The sequence below is a fragment of the Lithobates pipiens genome, unplaced genomic scaffold (assembly GCF_037356315.1).
Source record: "Lithobates pipiens isolate NorthernLeopardFrog02 unplaced genomic scaffold, aLitPip1_a1.2 Scaffold_18, whole genome shotgun sequence".
Classification (NCBI taxonomy): domain Eukaryota; kingdom Metazoa; phylum Chordata; class Amphibia; order Anura; family Ranidae; genus Lithobates; species Lithobates pipiens.
Window position 1 is genome coordinate 354,204,868 of NW_027507758.1, and position 21,890 is coordinate 354,226,757.

Below are 21,890 nucleotides of genomic sequence, written 5' to 3' on the forward strand. Positions count from 1 at the left end.
TCAGGTGTGATCAATTTTTAGATATTGGCACCATAGCTTGTGGACTCTATAACTTTCACAAAGACCAAATAATATCCACCAATTTGTACTTATTTTTACCAAAGATATGTAGTAGTATGAATTTTGGCCAAAATTTATGAAGAAAAAATGACTAATCTGCTAAATTTTATAACAGAAACGAAGAAAAATTCATTTTTTCGCAGAATTTTCGGTCTTTTTTCTTTTATAGCAGAGAGGAGATTAAATACCACCAAAAGAAAGCTCTATTTGTGTGAAAAAAGGACAAACATTTCCTATAGGTCCAGTGTTGCATGACTGAGTAATTGTCATTCAAAATGTGAGGGCACCGAAAGCTGAAAATTGGTCTGGTTATTAAGGGTGTTTAAGTGCCCAGTGGTCAAGTGGTTAATAATAGAGCTTGCAGTCAGTAGTGTTAGGAGATAGTGCGTGCTGTCTGCGTGCTCTGTACCCAGTACATACCGCTATAATATAGGGCAGGCCCCTACTTTCAAACATCCAACTTACAAACATCTCCTACTTGCAAACGCAAGGAGACAGCAGCAAGTGAGATGAAAAAAGATGGACGACAAAACAAATTATACAGGGGTGATAACCCTTCCCTATGTTTTCCAAAAAGCTTAAAAATAGTTTTTTTGACTGGAGCTACACTTTAAAAATGTACCGGTTGAAAATGACAAACAGATTCAACTTAACACAACAAACCTACACAGTCCCTGTCTTGTTTGCACCGCCTGTATACTGCTGTTCTGAGTATATAGGGCCTGGGGGCCACGCGCATTTCCTTTTTTTAACCACTTGCTTACTGGGCACTTAAACACCATTCTGCCCAGACCAATTTTCAGCTTTCGGTGCTCTCACAATTTGAATGACAATTACTCAGTCATGCAACACTGTACCCAAATTAATTTTTTGTCCTTTTTTTCCCACAAATAGAGCTTTCTTTTGGTGGTATTTGATCACCTCTGGGGTTTTTATTTTTTGCGCTATAAATGAAAAAAGACCGAAAATTTTGAAAAAAAACGCATATTTCTTTGTTTCTGTGACAAAATTATGCAAATTATTAATTTTTCTTCATAAATTTTGGTCACAATTTATACTGCTACATATCTTTGGTAAAAATAACCCAAATTAGTGGATATTATTTGGTCTTTGTGAAAGTTAGAGCGTCTACAAGCTGTGGTGCGAATCGCACAAAATTGATCACATCTGATGTACTGGTGGCCTATCTCGCTTCTTGTGACCCGAACAAGTCAGAAAAGTACAAATACCCCCCAAATGACCCCTTTTTGGAAAGTAGACATTCCAAGGTATTTAGTAAGAGGCATGGTGAGCTTTTTGATGTTGTCATTTTTTTCCCACAATTCTTTGCAAAATGAAGATTTTTCATTTTTTTTATTTTTCTCCACAAAATTGTCATTGTAATAGGTTATTTCTCTCACGTGGCATGTGTATACCACAAATGACACCCCCCAAAAAATTCTGCTACTCCTCCTGAATATTACAATACCACATGTGTGGGACTTTTTCACAGCCTGGCCACATAGAGAGGCCCAACATGCAGGGAGCGCCATCACGTGTTCTAGAAGCATAAATTACACATCTAACTTGTTGACTATTTATTACACTTTTGAAATACCAGGACAATGACACGTGACACTGATGACAGATGGCACTGATACGTGGCAATGATGACACTTATACGTGGCACTGATGACACGTGGCACTGATGACAGATGGCACTAATATGTGGCACTGATGACAGATGACACTAATATGTGGCACTGATGACACGTGGCACTAATACGTGGCACTGATGACACGTGGCACTAATACGTGGCACTGATGGCACGTGGCACTAATACGTGGCACTGATGACACGTGGCACTAATACGTGGCACTAATACGTGCCACCGGTGACAGATGGCACTAATACGTGGCACCAATGACGCGTGACACTGATGACAGATGGCACTGATAAGTGGCATTGATGACACGTGACACTGACAACAGATGGCACGTGACACTGACAGGTGGCACTGATGACAAATGGCACTGATACATGGCACTGATGACAGATGGCACTATGTGGCACTGACGACACGTGGCACTGACGACACGTGGCACTGACGACACGTGGCACTGGGGGCAGGTGGCACTGGGGGCAGGTGGCACTGGGGTGGATGGCACTGGGGGCAGGTAGCACTGGGGTGGATGGCACTGGGGGCAGGTAGCACTGGGGTGGATGGCACTGGGGGCAGGTAGCACTGGGGTGGATGGCACTGGGGGCAGGTAGCACTGGGGTGGATGGCACTGGGGGCAGGTAGCACTGGGGTGGATGGCACTGGGGGCAGGTGGCACTGGGGTGGATGGCACTGGGGTGGATGGCACTGGGGCGGATGGCACTGGGGCAGATGGCACTGGGGCGGATGGCACTGCTGGGGGTGGATGACACTGCTGGGGGTGGATGGCACTGCTGGGGGTGGATGGCACTGCTAGGGGAGGATGGCACTGCTAGGGGAGGATGGCACTTTATTTTATTTTTTTACTTTTTTTTCTTTCACAGTCAGAACGGCTGCCGCTGCAGCCGTTCATCTCTCCCCTCTCGCACTGTCTGTGCGAGGAAGGAGAGCGGCGCTGAGAGATGATCTCATATGTAAACATATGAGATCATCTCCCATTGGATACGCCGATCACGCTGTAAACGGCCGCTGTGATTGGCCGTTTACAGCGATCTGTGTTTGCCTGTCCCCGGGGGACACGGCGAACACAGAACTTCCGCGATGCGCGCCCGAGGCGGCGCGCATTGCGGAAGTAAACATCACGCCGTCCAGGGACGACAACCCGGACGAACGCGCCTGCTCTACTGCCGTCATTCGGCCATAGGGCGGGCGCGAGGAGGTTAATATGGGTACGGGGTTCCCTTTAATATGCGTACAAGACCCAAATAGGCTGGTAATGGGCAGGGAGGGCTACCCATGCCATGTTTCTCAATGATTTTCAACCATATTGCAGGAACCAGATATAACATTAAAACCGCAAGCAGTTTTAAATGGTGTTATTTCCGTTTAATGTCATTTTGTGCAGGGACTGTTCTAAACACGGGAAACACGTGGCACTTCACAGGCATACTACAGACACCCCCCAGGCACCATATTTAAAGGAATATTTCACCTTTTTTTTTCACTTTAATCGTCATTAAAATCAGTGCTCCCGCCAAAACGGCAGTTTTTAAAACTTTTTTTTGCAGTGACCCATGTCCCCTGAGGCAGGAGGCAGGTCCCCAAACCCTTTTTAGGACACTATCTTGCATATTAGCCGTTAAAATTAGCACTTTCCATTTCGAACGTTCGAGTCCCATAGACTTCAATGGGGTTCTAACGTTCTTCCCGAACGCGGGGGTCGTTCGCAAGTTCTGGTGCGAACCGAACCAGGGGGGTGTTCGGCTCATCCCGAACTGTGACATACACCCTGTACATACTCTGGGTGTATTCTGCTATTGCAAAAACACCCATTTAGTGCAAAAAAACAACAACTCTGCAGTGTTTTCTGCATATGTGGAGGTGCGTGTTACACAATTTATATATTATTCTTCTATTGTGCTATTCAAATAAAAATTTTTAGGGCAAAAACTATTTTTTTTAATAGCATTTTCACCATTTCTGCAGCTCTAAGATACACGTTTACATACTCTGGGTGTATTCTGCTATTGCAAAAACACCCATTTAGTGCAAAAAAAAAAAAAACTTTGCAGTGTTTTCTGCATATGTGGAGGTGCTTGTTACACAATTTATATATTTTTCTTCTATTGTGCTATTAAACATTTTTTTTTTTTTAGGGCAAAAACATTTTTTTTTCATAGCATTTTCGCCATTTCTGCAGCTCTAAGATACACGTTTACATACTCTGGGTGTATTCTGCTATTGCAAAAACACCCATTTAGGGCAAGATCCTAAATTTGGAAAATATGAGAACGTCAAAGAAGGGACGTGGCTCCGGTCGTGGTGCTGCTGGTGGAGCTCCTGTTGCAGGGAGAGGACGTGGTCGATCTGTGCCAGCTACATGCACAAGTGAAACACCTTCCTCAGGTGCGAGTAGACGACAGAGCCTGCAGCAGTATTTGGTCGGGCCTAATGTGGCTGTATGAATGTTGAGGCCAGGACAAGTACAGGCGATAGCAGATTGGGTTGCTGACAGTGCCTCTGGTTCCTTGACATTATCTCCCACCCAGTCTCCTGATGAAAGATCAGAGTTGGCACCTGCAGCCGATGTCCATCAGTCTTTCACATCACCCCCTTGCAAACCAGCCAAGCAGTCTGAGCTCCACATCATGCAGCAGTCTCTTCTGCTTTTTGATGACTCTGTTAGCAGGGTTTCCCAGGGCCATCCACCTAGCCCTGACCCAGAAGTGGAAGAGATTGAGTGCACTGATGCCCAACCACTTATGTTTGAAGATGAGTACATGGGAGGACCATCGCAGCATGTCTCGGATGATGATGAAACACAGGTGCCAACTGCTGCTGCTTTCGCAATTATGCAGACCGACAAGGAGGACAGGGGTGAAGACTGGGTGGAAGTTGATGTGGAGGACGAGGAGGTCCTGGACCCCACATGGAATCAACATCATGCAGGTGACCAGTGTAGTTCGGAGGAAGAGGCGGTGGTCGCACAGAGGCACCAGCACAGCAGAAGAGGGAGCAGGGTGCAAAAGCAGAGTGTCTGTCTGCTAGACAGTATGCCTGCCCAATACAGCAAGGGACCGAGTGCACCAAAGCCAGGTCCAAGGAGTTCCCTAGCGTGGCAGTTCAGACAATGTGCTGATGAAGACACAAGTGATTTGCACGCTGTGCAGTCAGAGCCTGAAGCAAAGCATAAACATTCTCAACCTGAGCACAACCTGCATGACCAGGCATCTAAGTGCAAAGCAGTAGACACTTCAAAAAACAAGAAAGGTCTCTGGCTCCTCCTGCTTCCTCTTCTGCTGCAGTCTCTGCCTCTTCATCTACCTCTGTAGTGACAGTGACAGCTGCCAACCCGCAAACAGAGGATCTGCCAGCAACACTACCACCTGGGTCATCAACCATCTCCACAATGTCCCATGGAAGCATTCAGCTCTCTATCTCTCAAACACTGGAGCGGAAGAGGAAGTTCCCCCCCCTAGCCACCCGCGATCCCTGGCACTTAATGCCAGAATTTCAAAGTTCCTCGCCTTTGAAATGCTGTCATTCCATCTGGTGGAGATGCAGAGTTTTAAAAGCCTGATGGCATTGGCTGTCCCACAGTACATCATGCCCAGCCGACACTACTTTTCTAGGCGAGCCATCCCTTCCCTGCACAACCAAGTGGGGGACAAAATCAGGTGTGCACTGCACAACACCATCTGTGGCAAGGTCCACCTAACTATGGATGTGTGGACCAGTAAGCACGGTCACCCTGCTGGATCCCCATTACAAGGACAACGTAACGTCCTTAATTCCCTCAGTGGAGCGTGATCGTAAGATGCGCGAGTACAAGCGCAGGCTGGTAGACGCGCTGCTGGTGGCATTCCCACCTGACAGCGGGGATATGGTGGAAGCACAAGGCGAAGGCAGAGGAGGAGGAAGAGGTCGCCAGCGCAGCCGGGGCACCGCCAGCACCTCAGAAGGCAGGGTTAGCATGGCCAAAATGTGGAAAAGCTTTGTCAGCATGCCACAAGAACCAGCACCATCAGCTGAGATGGAACGTCTTAGCAGGAGGCAGCATTTCACCAACATGGTGGAGCAGTATGTGTGCACACGCTTACACATACTGAATGAAGGGTCTGCCCCCTTCAACTTATGGGTCTCCAAATTGGTTACATGGCCTGAGCTTGCCCTTTACGCCATGGAGGTGCTGGCCTGCCCTGCAGCCAGTGTATTATCACAGACAAGTGCAGCAGCTTGTCCAGAGCCAATGTGGACAAGCTCACGTTCATTAAAATGAACCAGGCATGGATCCCACAGGACTTGTCCGTACCATGTGCAGAATAGACATGTATACTGGTGTTCTGACAAAAACTGTCTGGCCATTGGATAGTGTCCGGCCCCAGGACAAAGAGATTCCTAAAATCTTGGAAGATGAACGGCGCCTGCCCCGTGAGTGCAGGTTCAAGCCCTACCATTCAAGTGCACATACAGTAGCACATAGCAACAGGGCCCCTCACAGGCTCGCTTCGCTCGTCACATTTGCTCGCCACGCTTCGGGCATGGCCTCGCTTCGCTCGGCTTGAACCTCGGATGGTGTGGCTTGAACCTGGACTCACCGTGCAGCGCCGTTCGTCTTCGGAGATTTTTGAAATCCCCTTGTCCTACATACTGAGCAAACACAGTACAGGGCGGACACTATCCGACGGTGGACAGAATTCGACACATCACCAGCCTTACCCAGCCATTGTTGTATTTTTGAACCAGTGTTGGCTACCTCGTCCTCCTCCACCGCCGCTTCCACCTACACCGCCACATCCACCGTCACCTCAACCTCCTACTCCATATGGACCTCGTCCTCCTAGGTCAAGATTATAATTTTTTATTTTTTTTATTTCAAAGTATTTTATTTTCCCACCAGCTTATCCATTAAATTGAATATTTTTTTTCCAGAAAGGGCATCTTCTGGGGCATTTCCACCATATGTGTGGCATCGTGCCATTGAGTTTCTGAGGTTCTTAATCACTTCCTGTACCTCTTCTTCTGAGAAGGGGGCCTCCAGCATATATATATTTTTTTAATGTTATTTTAAGTTATTTCCCTATCCACATTTGTTTGCAGAGCACTTCTCATGCTCTTAACAACATTTTGCTGCCATTTGCAGCCCTCTAGCCCTTTCCATTAATTTTTTAGAGCCATTTTAGTCCTCAAAAGTTCGGGTCCCCATTGACTTCAGTGGGGTTCGGGTTCAAGTTCGGGTCAAGTTCGGTCCCGAACCCGAACTTTTTTCCGAAGTTCGGCCGGACCCGTCGAACCTGAACATCCCGGTGTCCGCTCAACTTTAGCCAAGAGTTCAACCCCCCCATGACCCGTTTTTGGAAAGTAGAAAGTAGAACCCCAAGCTATTTGCTGATAGGCTTGTTGAGTCCATGGAATATTTTATATTTTGCCACAAGTTGCGGGAAAATTATTATTTATTTATTTAATTTTTGCACAAAGTTGTCATTGAAAAGATATATTGCTCAAACATGCCATGGGCATATGCTAAATTACATCCCAAAATACATTCTGCTGCTTCTCCTGAGTACGGGGACACCGCACATGAAACTTTTTAGGAGCCTATTCGCATACGGGGCCCCCGAAAACCAAGCACCGCCTTCAGATTTTCTGAGGGCGTAAATTACCCCATTTTGGAAAGAAGACACTTCAAGCTATTTGCTGAGAGGCATGTTGAATATTTTATATTTTGTCACAAGTTTCGGGAAAATTATTATTATATATATATTATAATTTTTTCTACAGAAAGTTGTCACTAAATGATATATGGCTTAAACATGCCATGGACATATGTGAAATTATACACCAAAATACATTCCAATCACTGCCTTCAGGCTTTCTAAGGGCATAAATTTTAGATTTCACTCCACAGATAGCAATCCCCCCCCCCCAAATGACTCAATTTTTCAAAGTAGACATCCCAAGCTATTTGCTGAAAGGCATGTTGAGTATTTTGCAGATCTCACTTTTCATCACAAAGTTTTGAAAATTGAAAAAAATCATAATTTTCAAAAACAAATAAGAGCTGAAAAATACTCACCATGCCTCTTAGAAAATACCTTGGGCTGTCTACTTTCCAAAGTGGGTTCATTTAGGGGGGGGGGGGGGTTGTGCTATCTGGACATTTTAGGGCTTCCGTAACTGTGAATGGTAGTGAGGAGCAAAATCACCATTTTACGTCCTTAAAAAGCCCGAAGGCGGTGATCGGTTTTCAGGGTCCTGTATGCGGTTAGGCTCCCTAAAAGTCTCACACATGTGGTATCCCTATACTCAGGAAAAGCAGCAGAATGTATTTTGGGATGTAATTAAACATATAATTATGGCATGCTCGAGCAATATCTTTTATTGACAACTTTGTGTAATTTTCTTCTTTTTTTTTTTGTCATTTTTCAATCACAAAAAAATTAAATATTCAATGGGCTCAACAAGCCTCTCAATAATTTTCTTGGGGTGTTTACTTTCCAAAATGGGGTCATGGGCAGGGGGGGGGGGGGGTTTGTACTGCCCTGTCATCTTAGCACCTCAAGAAATAAGATTGGCAGTCATAAACTAAAAGCTTTGTAAATTCCAGAAAATGTACAATATGTACAATAGTTTGTAGATGGTATAACTTTTGCGCAAACCAATAAATATATGCTTTTTTTTACCAAAGAAATATGGCTGAATACATTTTGGCCTAAATGATTTTTCTTATAACAAAAATTAGAAAAATATCTTTTTTGTTTTCAAAATTTTCGGTCTTTTTCCGTTTATATCGCAAAAAATAAAAATCACAGAGGCAATCAAAAATACCATTAAAAGAAAGCTCTATTTGTGGGAAAAAATTGGCAAATTTTGTTTGGGTACAACATTGCATGACTGCGTAATTACCAGTTAAAGCAGTGCAGTGACAAATTGTAAAAAGTGCTCTGGTCATTGAGTATTCTATCTTCCAGGGATGAAAAGGTTAACAAAACAATTGATTTACTCAGATATCTTTTAAAATAAATTTGCGAAAAATTTACCTGACACCGTTGGAATGATGGTGGTAGTCGTAATTCCTGTTAATTTTGAAAATCAATAAATGTGTTATATTTTGAATATATTTACTTGAAAACATTTACAACATAACAGATCATTTTCACCTACGGCAAGTGTTGTTCTCTCTCCAGTCACCAACAACGATACCAGTATTGTCACAAATGGCAGCATAGGCCTCTAAAGCATTGCAGAACTTATACTGATTTCCTCCAGTTGCACACAAGTCATAAACACAGTTGTCAAAGTATATCTGAGGGACAACTTGGGGGTGACAGCCTTTGAAAGGTCCATTGCTTGCTAATATTAGTTTACATTTGTCTTTATAATTTTTCTTTTCATCGGTATCACATGGTGAAGGATCAACAATGTCATCTTCACATCTAAAGAGGAAATTTTGTGAATTGTTGTTTCTCATATGAATACATTCCTGCAAAGATCAGCATTTGGTTCTCATAACTATTTATTTTTCTGTAATATAAAATGCTTCATAAAATCAGAAACTGCATTGGCTGCTAGGAGAAACAATTTTACATTGATAACACCTACACTGGATTTAACATCTGTAAAAAAATGGAAAATTCCTATCAAAATACTTACCGTAATTTTCCTTTCCTGATGGACTCCATGGCAGCAACGTGTGGGTTAAGTCCCGCCTCCACTACCCATAGGACACTACTCCCATAAATCTTTGCTCCCTGCCCCTGGCCGTGTTCGGTAACTAGCCTACTCCAGCCATTTGGGAGGGAACTCCTGCTGCCATGGAGTCCATCAGGAAAGGAAAATTACGGTAAGTATTTTGATAGGAATTTTCCATTTTCCTGACAGACTCCATGGCAGCAACGTGTGGGAAATAACTCGCCAAACACACCCGGGTGGGCAAAAATGCTGAACAAAAGATTTATTTAACACTGTCGGCCGACAGGACTTTCAAACCAAAATCAACAGAGGATAAGGAAGCTGGCTCAACACAATAGTGAGACATGAAAGTATGAATAGAAGACCAGGAGGCCGCTCTGCAGATTACATCAGGTGCAACGTGGCGCGAAGCTGCCCATGCGGTTGAGAGACTTCTGGTAGAGTGAGCTGTAACTGCCTCAGGAGGAGCCAAGCCCTTCTCTCTATAAGCCCATTGAATTGCCTGAACCACCCAAGCAGCGATGGATCTAACGGAGGCCTTGGCGCCTCTACTTTTCCCGTTGAATAGTACGAAGAGGAAGTCAGATTGACGAAAAGAAGCTGTAATATCCAGATATTGTTTTAGAGTAACTCCCAAATCGAGTGGATGTGGATCTTGACTTCCAGCAGAATTGAAGGTAGGAAGAGTGATTTCCTGGTTTTCATGGAAAACAGAGGTCACCTTGGGATTTGTCCCCAACATCGGAATTAGGACCACCCTATCTGGAAAGAAGGTGAGAAAAGGTTCCTTTGTACCTAGAGACTGAATTTCGGAGATTCTCTTCGCCGAAGTTATGGCCACCAGAAAAGAGGTTTTAAGGGTTAATTCTCTGATTGAGAGCGTTCTGTCAAGTTGAGAGAAGAAATCTAGAACCAATGGAAGGTCCCATTTGGGGAATCTAGGCTTCCTTTGTGGCCTAAGCCTGACTGCTCCTTTGAAGAATTGTTGGACCAAGGGATGATTGGCCCATGCGACTCCAGAAAAAGCTGAAATTGCTGAAACCTGGACCCGGAGAGAACTAACCGAAAGGGAGATATCCAATCCTGATTGCAAGAAGCTTAAGACGTCCCGGACTGTCAGGGTATTACAGGAACTGGACCTTGAAGACAAGTGATCTGCAAACTTCGCCCAAATTCTCTCATATACCCGGTTAGTACTGCTTCTTCGAGCACTAAGAAGAGTGGGAATGACTTCTTCAGGACAGCCTAAAGCCTTCAACCGTCCCCTTTCAAAAACCAAGCCTTTAGGCGCAGGTGATCCGGGCAAGGATGTAATCTCGACCCTTGAGACAGAAGGTCTGGCCTGGATGGTAAAGGAATTGGATCCCTGACACTGAGGAGCATCAGAAGCGGAAACCAGGGTCTGTTGGGCCAATAGGGAATTATGGCTATCACTTCTGCTGTCTCTGACCTGAGTCTCCTCAGGAACTGATGAATAATAGGAGTTGGGGGAAAGGCATAGGCCTTGTGGAACCACCATTTCTCTGTCAAGGCATCCACCCCGTAGGCTTGAGGATCCCTGTACCTTGAATAATACTTCTCTAGTTTTTTGTTGCAAGGGGAGGCAAACAGGTCGACTTCTGGGGAGAGCCCCATCGTCAGGATCCAGTTGAACCCTTCCTCGTGGAGAGACCACTCGTTGTTGTCCAGAAGTATCCGGGAAAGAAAGTCTGCCTGAACGTTCTGAATCCCTGGGACATAAGATGCTGTCAGATCCTTCAGGTTCCTCTGAGCCCAGGTCATGATCGGTTCCACCTCCTGGAGAAGGGATAGACTTCGGGTACCCCCTTGCCTTCTTATGTACGCCACTGCTGTGGTATTGTCTAGCCTGAGTGAGACCGAGGCTCCTGAAATCAGATGCCGAAAGGCTAGCAGAGCTTGAAAAGCTGCCCTTAACTCCAGGATGTTCGACACCGTCCCTCTGGAGGGGAGAATCCAGGTGCCCTGAGCCACTTCCGCCAGACAGTGTGTGCGCCCCAACCCCTGTTGCTGGCATCTGTTGTTATGGTGACCCATGAGATGGGGAGAATGGAATGGCAGTTGCAGAGATTTTCCCGTTGGAGCCACCACAGAAGGGAATTCCTCATGGATAAGGTGATCCGAATCAGCTGGGTTTTGCTGCCTGACCATTGATGAAGGAAACCCTTCTGAAAGGGCCTCATCCTCCACTGTGACCACCTCACCATCGGGATTGTCGCTACCATAGTGCCTATAATTTTCAGGCACTGGAGAGCCTGGAGATGAGAGGCAGAGAGGGCTGGACGGATTCTGTCCCTGACCACTGACAACTTCTCTTCTGGTAATGAGATGGTGCCTCTGACAGTGTTGAATAGGGCCCCTAAGAACACCAGCCGCTGAGATGGGACCAGCTGGCTCTTCTCCAAGTTCAAGATCCACCCGAATTCCTGTAGGGTGGAGATGACCTGCTCTCTGTGTACCAGAAGTTGATCCTTGTCTTGAGCCAACAACAGAAGGTCGTCTAGGTAGTGATGTAGACGAATCCCTTTGGTTCTCAGAAGAGCTACCACTGCCAACAATACTTTTGAAAATACACGAGGAGAAGTTGATAGCCCGAAGGGAAGGCAAGTAAATTGAAAATGGCTTTCGCCCACGGAGAAGCGGAGATACTGCTGGTAATTTACTGCAACTGGGACATGAAAATAGGCGTCCTTGAGGTCTATGGAGACCATCCAATCCCCTGCTTGGACAGATTGTTGAATTGTGGATAAAGACTCCATCTTGAATTTTTCTTTTTTGATAAAACTGTTCAAGTGGGTTAGATCTATGACCGGCCTCCAGGCCCCGCTCTTTTTCCGGACCATAAACAAAGGAGAGTAGATTCCCATGCCTCGCTGAATGACTGGAACATGGATAATGGCGCCTTGAGCCAACAAAGATTCCACGTAGGCTAGAAGAATTAGCCTTTTTTCGTCTGAGGCCGGGAGAGAGGTGGGGACCCATCTGAGTCTGGGAGATTCCTTGAAGGTCCAAACATGACCTGAGGAGACGGTCTTGACGGTCCAGAAGTCTTGGATCGAGGCCGCCCAGACATGGCGAAAGTGGAAAAGACGAGCCCCCACCTGCCCTGTCTGAGCGGGCCCAACCTCAAAAGGATTTAGTTGGTTCCCTCTCTCCCTTCAAATCACTTTTTGTAGATTTTTTGAAAGAGGATTGTCTTGATTTCCAGGACCTGGAAAATTCACGGCCTGGTCTGTAACTGCGAGCTTCCCTGGCTCGTTCCTGGTACTGTCTCTTTGGAAAAGACCTTCTCTGGGCTTGCAAACGCCGGTCCTGGGGGAGGAACCCCGACTTCCCACCAGTGGCTCGGGTAATAGCCTCATCCAACTTATTGCGGAAAAGGGAGGACCCTTCAAAGGGGATGCGGCACCATACTTGTTTAGAGGCTGGGTCTGCCAGCCAGGGGCGGAGCCAAAGAGCCCGTTTAGCCGTAACAGAAGAAAGCATCACCCGAGCCACCAGGCGTATAATGTCGATAGAGGCCTCCCCAAGAAAGACGGAGGCCAGCCTAAGCTCTTGGATAGGGGAGCTCTTAGCTGTATCTTCAGAGATATTTCTAAGTGTCTCATCTACACTATCTGTCCATATCTCCATTGCTTTGGACATAGCGGCCAGAGCTAGCGCTGGCTTACAGGCCATTCCTGCTGTGAGATACACTCTCTTCAAATCAGCATCAATTCGTCTGTCCAGAACGTCCTTAAAAGACACGGTATCCTCTAAGGGAAGAGTGACATGTTTCACCAACCTCATGACTGCTGCGTCTACTAATGGCGCTGACTCCAAATGCTTCACCTCTTCTTCATTGAAAGGATAGAGTTTCGAAACCTTTGATAGCATGGAATTTTTCTTCTCCACCTTGCCCCATTCATCTGTGATAATCTCACCTAGCTCAGAGATAAAAGGAAAATTAATCCGTTCCTTCTTTAATTGCTTAAAGAATTTTCTTTGTTTGGAAGGAGCAGCCACAGAATCTTCCCAGTTCAGTGTCTCTCTAACAGCTCTGACCAGAGGAGGCAGTAGAGCGAAATCAAAGCCCACACAGGGATCACTTTCATCAGAGTCACTGTCAGATATGGCAGCTGAGGGGTGGCTATGCGCAGAGGATTCCCAAGTATCCTGCAACTGAGTCTCCCTTCCTGGAGAAAGTGGCGGCTCTGCCGGGGGAACATAGGACTGGCCCTCAATATTTCTGAGGGACTCCTTAACAACTTTTTCCACCAGGGTTTTAAGTTGTTGATCCGCGTCACCCCTTTCATTGAAAGCCTTGGCGTAGCAAGGGTCGCATAAAGATTTTCCTGCCGGTACAAGAGCTCTACACCCCCAACAGGCACTAGCTGAGTGACTAGATTGAGTCCTCGAGGAGTGCGATCTTTCTTCACTACGGTGTCCTGATCTTGAGGAGGAACCATAATGTTTAGATTTGGAAGAGGAGTGCCGGTGATGCGACTTGGAGGAGTCGCTCCCTCTATGAGAGCTGCGATGCTGTTCTGACCTGGAAGGGCTGAAAAAGGAACAAGACAAGAAACCACAAGAGACAAGACATCAGGACAGAGCTAACAGATAAATACCCCTCCCCCACCAGACCTTCAGGTGATCATTAGAAATACCTTTTATGAGAGGGCTGGCCACAAGCAGGCGGTAAGGAATCCATGTCCTCAGCGATATCCATACGCGCTGAAAAGATGACAAGGGATCAGTGCAAGGGACAGGGAAGGGATAGCCTCCCTATCCCAGAATGCCACTTACCAGTGGATGCAACACAGAGGCAGGGGGAAGTCACCGCAACAGCCCGCAAGCATTCCCAAAGCTTGCAGACAAATTCCACATTTAAATAGCCCGCCCCTGTGATGTCACCGCCGTGCCTGTGCGCATGCGCGAAATAGCGGCAATTTGCCGCTATCGCGCATGCGCGAAACCAAGCCTCGATCTCAACCGCGTTCGCGCATGCGCAGTACGGCCGAAAACGCAAACCCGGAAGTAGAACGGCGGCTGGAACGCGGAAGAACCAGCCGCCATGCCTGCACACACAAACAAACAGAAACAAACGAAGACAGATAATAAGATACAAAAACTGCTGCCATAAAGAACTTTTAGAACCTCTCACCACTCCCACCATGATCGATCACTCGGCCGAAGATAAGGTAAGATGACACCGGACTTTCCAGGGGGCAAAACAGGTCACCTGCTAATAGCTGGCTATCCGACCAATGCGCAGCCTGCCTGCCAGTGGCCAGGACATGGGCTTCTTCACAGCGCCTCTTCCACTGCCCACTCCATACCCTGCTAATAGCTAGGGCTTAGCGGAGTAATGCGACTTTCCAGACCCAGAGTCGCAGACCGGCCGACCTCGATCGTGGGGATGATAAATCTTCAGGTAGGAAGACCACTTCTGGGTCCTTCGGAGGAGGACAAAAAAAGAACACGGCCAGGGGCAGGGAGCAAAGATTTATGGGAGTAGTGTCCTATGGGTAGTGGAGGCGGGACTTAACCCACACGTTGCTGCCATGGAGTCTGTCAGGAAAAAAAAATTATTTGGTATATTTGAAGTAATGTCTTCTTCATTACAATTTGTTATTTGGAAAGAGCAGTTATATTCACATTTAAAATAATAATATAATATGGCTCACTCTGGATACAAAGATTGAAATGGTGAGGAGGAAGGGGGGAAGGGAAAGGAACAATGCATATATCAGTTCTCTTTTTCAATGATAATTTGTTTCCTCACATGGACTAATTATTAAAATGATGTAACTAATATAAAAGCTGTCCATGGAGGGCTGCCGGTTCAAAGTTATAAATGCACAAAAACTCTGTAATAGACAAAAGACAAGGGAACAGCGCCCTCTAAATGCAGTAAGTTAGCTTAATTTAATAAAAATAGTAGGGTAAAATCCACTCACAAAGGTGTTATTTACAAATGGGCATGTATGGATGTAACGGTGACTATGGCTCCGTGGTGCGATCCTAAGGCTGGGCACACAGCTGGTTCTCGGTGCTTCCGGGTCGTCAGGAAGGCGATCATCTGCGTACACCTCTCACTAGCGGACGCCACTCCTGGGTCAGGTCGGTGGGAAGGTGCATCATGTTCAGAACATGCGTATCCCTTCCTCAGGCTTCATCGCAGCCATCTTTAGTTGGGAAATAATATACCCTCACCATTAAAATTCACATTATTTGTTACCATGGAGATATTATACAAACAAGCGAGGAGAAGAACGCAAATGAAGTAAAAGGAAAAGGAATTGAGAACAGATTGTATTACATATAATAAAGTATAGAGGGGAAGCTAGATTACGACCTAATGCTATTGCATGGTCTGTATCTATTTAAGCAGCTGAATAAGGGGGGAAAATTGTAAATATAGGAATGCAGCAAATTAAATTAAAGTAAAGTAAGGCCAGGGATTGGAGTTTTCATGATGTAGGAAAGAACATGTATATAGAAAGACAAGGAAAAATGTGGTTTCAATAGGTAATGATTATTGGAAAGTTAATATTATTAATAATGGTGGTTATCAATTAATGATAAATAGTTAGATAATGCAGTGGGGGTTATTTAATAGAACAAGGAAATTATAAACAGTGTCCCTAGACACTTTTTAGAACTTCATGACCGATTATCCATGGGACTATAGTTATGGATACTGGAGTCCATTCCAAAAACCCTGCCCCCTGCGGAACGCAACAAAAGACTCTGTGAAAGAGAGAACTATTGGATTTATTCCCTCAACAGTTTATCCCCTGGAGGCCTAAATTAAACAATAGAAATTAACACCCTGTTATGATGATAAATTAAGTGATCTACCAGCCATGCTTACTGTATCATTGATAATTACTTTTGATATACGCATGTTCCAATTTCTATTCAGTACATATGCACTGTTATCAATTGCATGTTCAGTAACACATGTACCTGCACACGTGCATATGTGACGTTCTACATGTTCGTACACATTTCCGCCCATGTTACCATACCTGATAATCTGTTAATATTTATTTTCTGATTTTTCATTCCTTACCTTATATATATATATATATATATATATATATATATATATATATATACATATATATATACATATTATATATATATATATATATATATATATATATATATATATACGTATTTGACCTAGTAAGTTGATTTTCTTTATTCCATCCTCATCCATATCCAAGAATCCAGTACTCCATTTCGTCTCATCTGTATGGGGGATGTATCCCAATACCCGACCATTGATACCAATATTACGCAACCTTCCTCTTTTTTTATTTTTTTTATTAATTTATTATGAATATACATTTCTTTTTCATTTTTTCTATTAATTGTTAATTTAATTTTTCATCCAGTTCTATTACATAACCCCCATTGCATTATCTATCCAATTATCATTAATTGATAACCACCATTATTAATAATATTAACTTTCCAACAATCATTACCTATTGAAACCACAATTTTCCTTGTCTTTCTATATACATGTTTTTTCCTACATGAACACTCCAATCACTGCACTTAAAGTGGAAGTAAACCCTTCTATCGTTTTCAGTCAAGGAAGCTGCCATCTTGGCCTCTAATGATTCTTCAACTGCCATAATGCTGCACATGTGATCAGTTATGAAACCAGCCATTGGATGGCTTAAAAGTTTGGTTGAGAGCACAACCAATGTGAAAGTTAGCATTTCCGGCATGCCGGGAATGTAAGTGTTTTTTGAAACAGGGTTTACTCCCGCTTTAATTTAATTTAATTTGACGCATTTCTATATTTACAATTTTTCCCCCCTTATTCAGCTGCTTACATAGATACAGACCATGCTATAGCATTAGGTCGTAATCTAGCTTCCCTGTTATACTTTATTATATGCAATACAATCCATCCTCAATTCCTTTTCCTTTATTTCCGTTCTTCTCCCCGCTTGTTTGTATAATGTCTCTATGGTAACAAATCATGTGACTTTTAATGGTGTGGGTATATTATGCCCCAACTAAATATGGCTGCCATGAAGCCTGAGGAAGGGACACGTATGTCCCGAATGTGATGCACCTCCCCGCCGACGCGGAAGTGACATCCGCTAGTATGAGTGCTGTACACCGATGATCGCCTTCCTGACTACCTGGAAGCACCATGAACCAGCTGTGTGCCTGGCTTTAGGATCGCACCGCAGGGCCATAGTCACCGCTACATCCATACCAGACTGTCTCCTCCCCACCTGGTCGTTTCAAGCGGATGACACTACATGCCCATTTGTAAATAACACCTTTGAGTGGATTTTAACCTACTACTTTGATTAAATTAAGCTAACTTACTGCACTTAGAGGGCGCTGTTCCCTTGCACTTTGTATATTCACATTTCCTACCTGTAAAGTACTACAATGCCTTCATATAATCATGTTGCACTCCAACCTTTGTATAAGGCAAGTAATTTTAAGGGACCGTGTATAATGTTGGCATACACAAAGATTTAATCGTGTGAAGTATACAGCCATAGTTCACATAGATTTTAAAGCTGAACACCATGTGATACAGCCATAATGACAAATGCCTGAGGACACCAACATTAGATTTCTGCAAAAGATTTGACTTGGAAAATAAAAATGACCCCACTATTTACACAAAATAGAATATTAATTTACTATCCAGTAAGTTTATGTAAGTATCTTGCAATATTCATCCTAGATTTGGTAAATGAGTCTAGATCTAGCATGAACATCAAGGTCATTTTTATATTTATACTTACACCCAATTGTCATCCGGAACACGCCAGCTGATTCCAAATTCATTGGATGTGCGGGCAAGTACACCACCAGGTGTCAGGAAATCATCTTGTTGGTTACCATTATATGTGCCACAAAGACCGCACAGTTTTCCTTTAAAGTTTTCATTTACTCTAACAAAGAGTTCGTGGTCACCACTAAATTTAACTTCAAGACCAAAGCCAGTTTGCACAACAACAAAGGAGCCACTTAAGTCTATTGAGATGCCAGGTGCTGGGGGGGTCCAAGGCAATGAAATCATGTGCCCATTAATCTAAACACAGAGAAATGTATAATAAACTGGGAGTGGCAAATAATAACCATAAAAAGTATGTATTTGTATGCCAAGCAGGTCATTATGCTTTAGTTGAAGTTTGATTATAAATCTTACCTCTACCACTTTATTTTTGCCTAGAATAATATAAAGGTCAATGAACCTGACCGCAACTGAATTTATAGCTGTCCAGTTTAAGCTTCCTCTGTGCTCATTTCTCGTAGTGATTAAGAAATATACACTTGTGTTTCCACAGGTCTCTACAGCTGTATAATTACAGGCTCCTTGGAAATGGTATGACTCGCCATCAAATGTTATGTAGTGTGGATCACCATAGATATGGCAGATAGAGATATCAGCAGGGAAACAAGCCTTAATTCCATTGTGTACTTTGCACACTTCTTCAGGATCACAGGTTTGAGTTGTACAGTTCACATTATTGTTTCCTTGACATGTACATTGACTGTTACAGTCCCCTTTCCAGAATATCTCATTTTTCTGTAAAATTAAAACAAAGCAATGCATAATACATGAACAGATTTGGCAGAAATAGAATAGTACACCAAACATGCTTTGATTGTCTTCTAATAGTGTAATAAGAGCAATGGTATATAGCAATGAAGGGGGTCTCCAGATTGTGAGGAGGCAGATCAGTGAACTTCCTTTTGTATGTTTCAGCTGTCACACTCCCCAGCTGCTGTGGCCAGGGATGAAGCTAATGAAGTACAATCTGTAGTCTGTTAACTTCAGTGGAGGGCAGGGGAGAGATTGGGGTTCAATAGACCCCCAATGCCTAATTAAAGCTGCAACTATAAATAATCACTGATGAGGTTATTAGTCCCCTATGTGATAACAATAAAGCTTTGTGAAAAAAGTGTAAAAAATTTAAGTGACACCCAAGCACTTAAAAATTGACCCAAAAACATTTGTGCTCCCCTTGTCCCATGTTTAATCACATAGATATGGTTTACGCAGATAAACACGTATGTTGAGGGCCTTTAAAGTGCTCCCTATGGACATTTTTTGGGTACCGTAGTTTGACACCTTTTCACAGGCATACACAGTTTCAAGACTTGACATGTCTATATACTCAACTCATAATATTCATATTTTACCTGAAAATTGGGTAATATATTGCGCTTTAATTTTAATTTTAATTTTTAATTTGTGCTTGATAAATTCTTGTGCCAATATCACGTGACATAAAACATGTAAACTACCTCCATTTAATGCTCCAGGCTCTTTTCTTTCAGACAGTACACATCTTTAGGCCTAAAATTACTTTTTAACATGTGTGCAAAAAATGGCTTTGGTATCAAAAGTGTTAAATTGCACTTCTATAGTGGGACGTATTACCTATAATAATTGCACAATTTGACATATTTGGCATCTGTTTACTTGAGACCTAATATCTATCTAATAATATATAATAATATAATACCTAATTGAGATCTAATATTTTATTTAGCATAAAAGAATTAAGAATGAATTATGTGCACTAACATTTATTTTAAAGTATTTCTTTCTTGGAGGAGCATGCACAGAGCCATCTAAGCTAGACATGTCAGCTTAGAGCTCTGTACCGACCGGGACCCAACAGCCTCTTTCACGGAGTCAAACCGCGCTGAAAAGTCACAGGATGGTATATAATCTATCCCCAAAGTAAATGGGCATATTTTGGAACTACTGTATGTACAGTGGGCGAAAAGCTAAACTGAGGCAAGTAAAGTCACAGGACTCGCTGACTAAAAACACTGTTAGAATGGCAGCAGCATCCTCACAGCCTGCCTCACAGAAACACTATGGGTCTCCCTTAGCACAACACAGTGAGCCTGATTTTACCTCAGGAATGACCCCTCTTATTCCACAAAACTCCACTATTGGCCCTGACCTACTGTCTCAATTTGTATGGGTCTTACACAAGGCATTATAGAACACCTCAGATGCCATTACAGACAAATTGACATGTGAAATTCGTGAAGTGGGCCGCCGCACTTCAATCCTAGAACAAAGGGTGGATGAATTTGATATCACTACCTCAGTTCACACAGAAGAATTGGAGTCTCCTGAAGAAGATTACACTAATCTCCAAACCCGCCTTGAAGACTTTGAGAACAGTGCTAGAAGATCTAACCTACCAATACGTGGTATCCTTGAGAAAATTGAAGATTTACAATCAATTGTAACAGTACTCTTCCAAGAACTTGTCCCATCAATACCGATCGAACGTCTAGAAATGGATAGAATACACAGAGCCCTAACTTCACGCAAAGCAGACGGACCACCTAGAGATGTTATACTGAAAATACATTATTTTCGTACCAAAGAGCAACTTATGGAGGCAGCAAGAAACAAAGACGCCTTGATTTTTGAGGGGCACAGATATCAAATCTTCCAAGATCTGTCTCAAATTACACTTCTCAAGCACAAGGAAATGAAACCACACCTGCAAGTTCTTCAATACCACTGCATATCATATCACTGGGGCTTTCCTTTTTCTCTTTCTTTTTCATACAAAGGTACTCTATACACATGCAAATCAATGGAAGATCTTCTCAGTGTAATTAAAGACCTCCACCTGTCCACTCCAACTGCAACTACAGATGGATCCAAACGTTGACTGTCATCTTTACCTCCCCCACAGCTCCAACATCTTCAGGACCTTTAAGCAACTCAGGCTCCACTCAGCCCCCATAAAAGAGGACGCTTTACTTTGTCACCTCCTGCTAAAGAAGATATTACACACAGCTGAACTCTAAATGGGTGATACCTATTTATTCACTTATTTTTTCTTACTATCGATACAGTACTCTCTCTCAACCATACCACATGTTATACCTTTGTAGTAATACAATTTTAGTATTCAATGTTACCTGTTAAACCAATAGGATACTTCTCTAATACGATTTCTTTTTAAATTGTTATATCAGTTATGATATTACTAGGATCAGTTGCTTTCATTAGATCTACTCTCATGGATCTATCTTTAGCTGATCTCTAACCAGTTGCCGAAGGGATATACACTGCAGCTGCATCCTAGATGTCTTAATGTTTTAAATCATATAGTTTGCATACATCCTTAGAGGTTAGCTATTAAATAGGTCTACTAGCTGACCTCTTTAAATTTTCTCTTTCTATTCTGAATTGTTAATTTACCTAATTTGCAAAGGTTTATTTAGCCGAATTGTGTTTGGAATTATTTTAAATGAAAATATCCTATAGACATCAACAATTTTTTTTCTTCTCAAGTTTAACTTACATCTGTTGACTCATCAGTTCAATGATATCTAATACAATATCAGCAGGCTGTCGTAGTCCCGGAGACAGTTCACTGCACCTCGAGTGCCCAATATCGATTGGACACTCTTTGGAACATCTACTGTATATCTATTGGTTGGTGATTTATCATCACCCCT

General features: G+C 43.5%; 1 protein-coding gene across 1 annotated transcript in view; it reads right to left on the minus strand.

Moving 5' to 3' along the window:
- Positions 1-21,890, minus strand: part of LOC143986718 (uncharacterized) — a 148,193-nt gene that overhangs the window by 112,456 nt on the left and 13,847 nt on the right. Inside the window, exons 4-7 of the mRNA XM_077485123.1 lie at positions 18,592-18,972; positions 18,185-18,474; positions 8,865-9,136; positions 8,741-8,776 (exon numbers count right to left, since the gene is read on the minus strand). Of these exons, the coding sequence (XP_077341249.1) occupies positions 8,741-8,776; positions 8,865-9,136; positions 18,185-18,474; positions 18,592-18,972 (979 nt within the window). The remainder of the gene's footprint in view (positions 1-8,740; positions 8,777-8,864; positions 9,137-18,184; positions 18,475-18,591; positions 18,973-21,890) is intronic.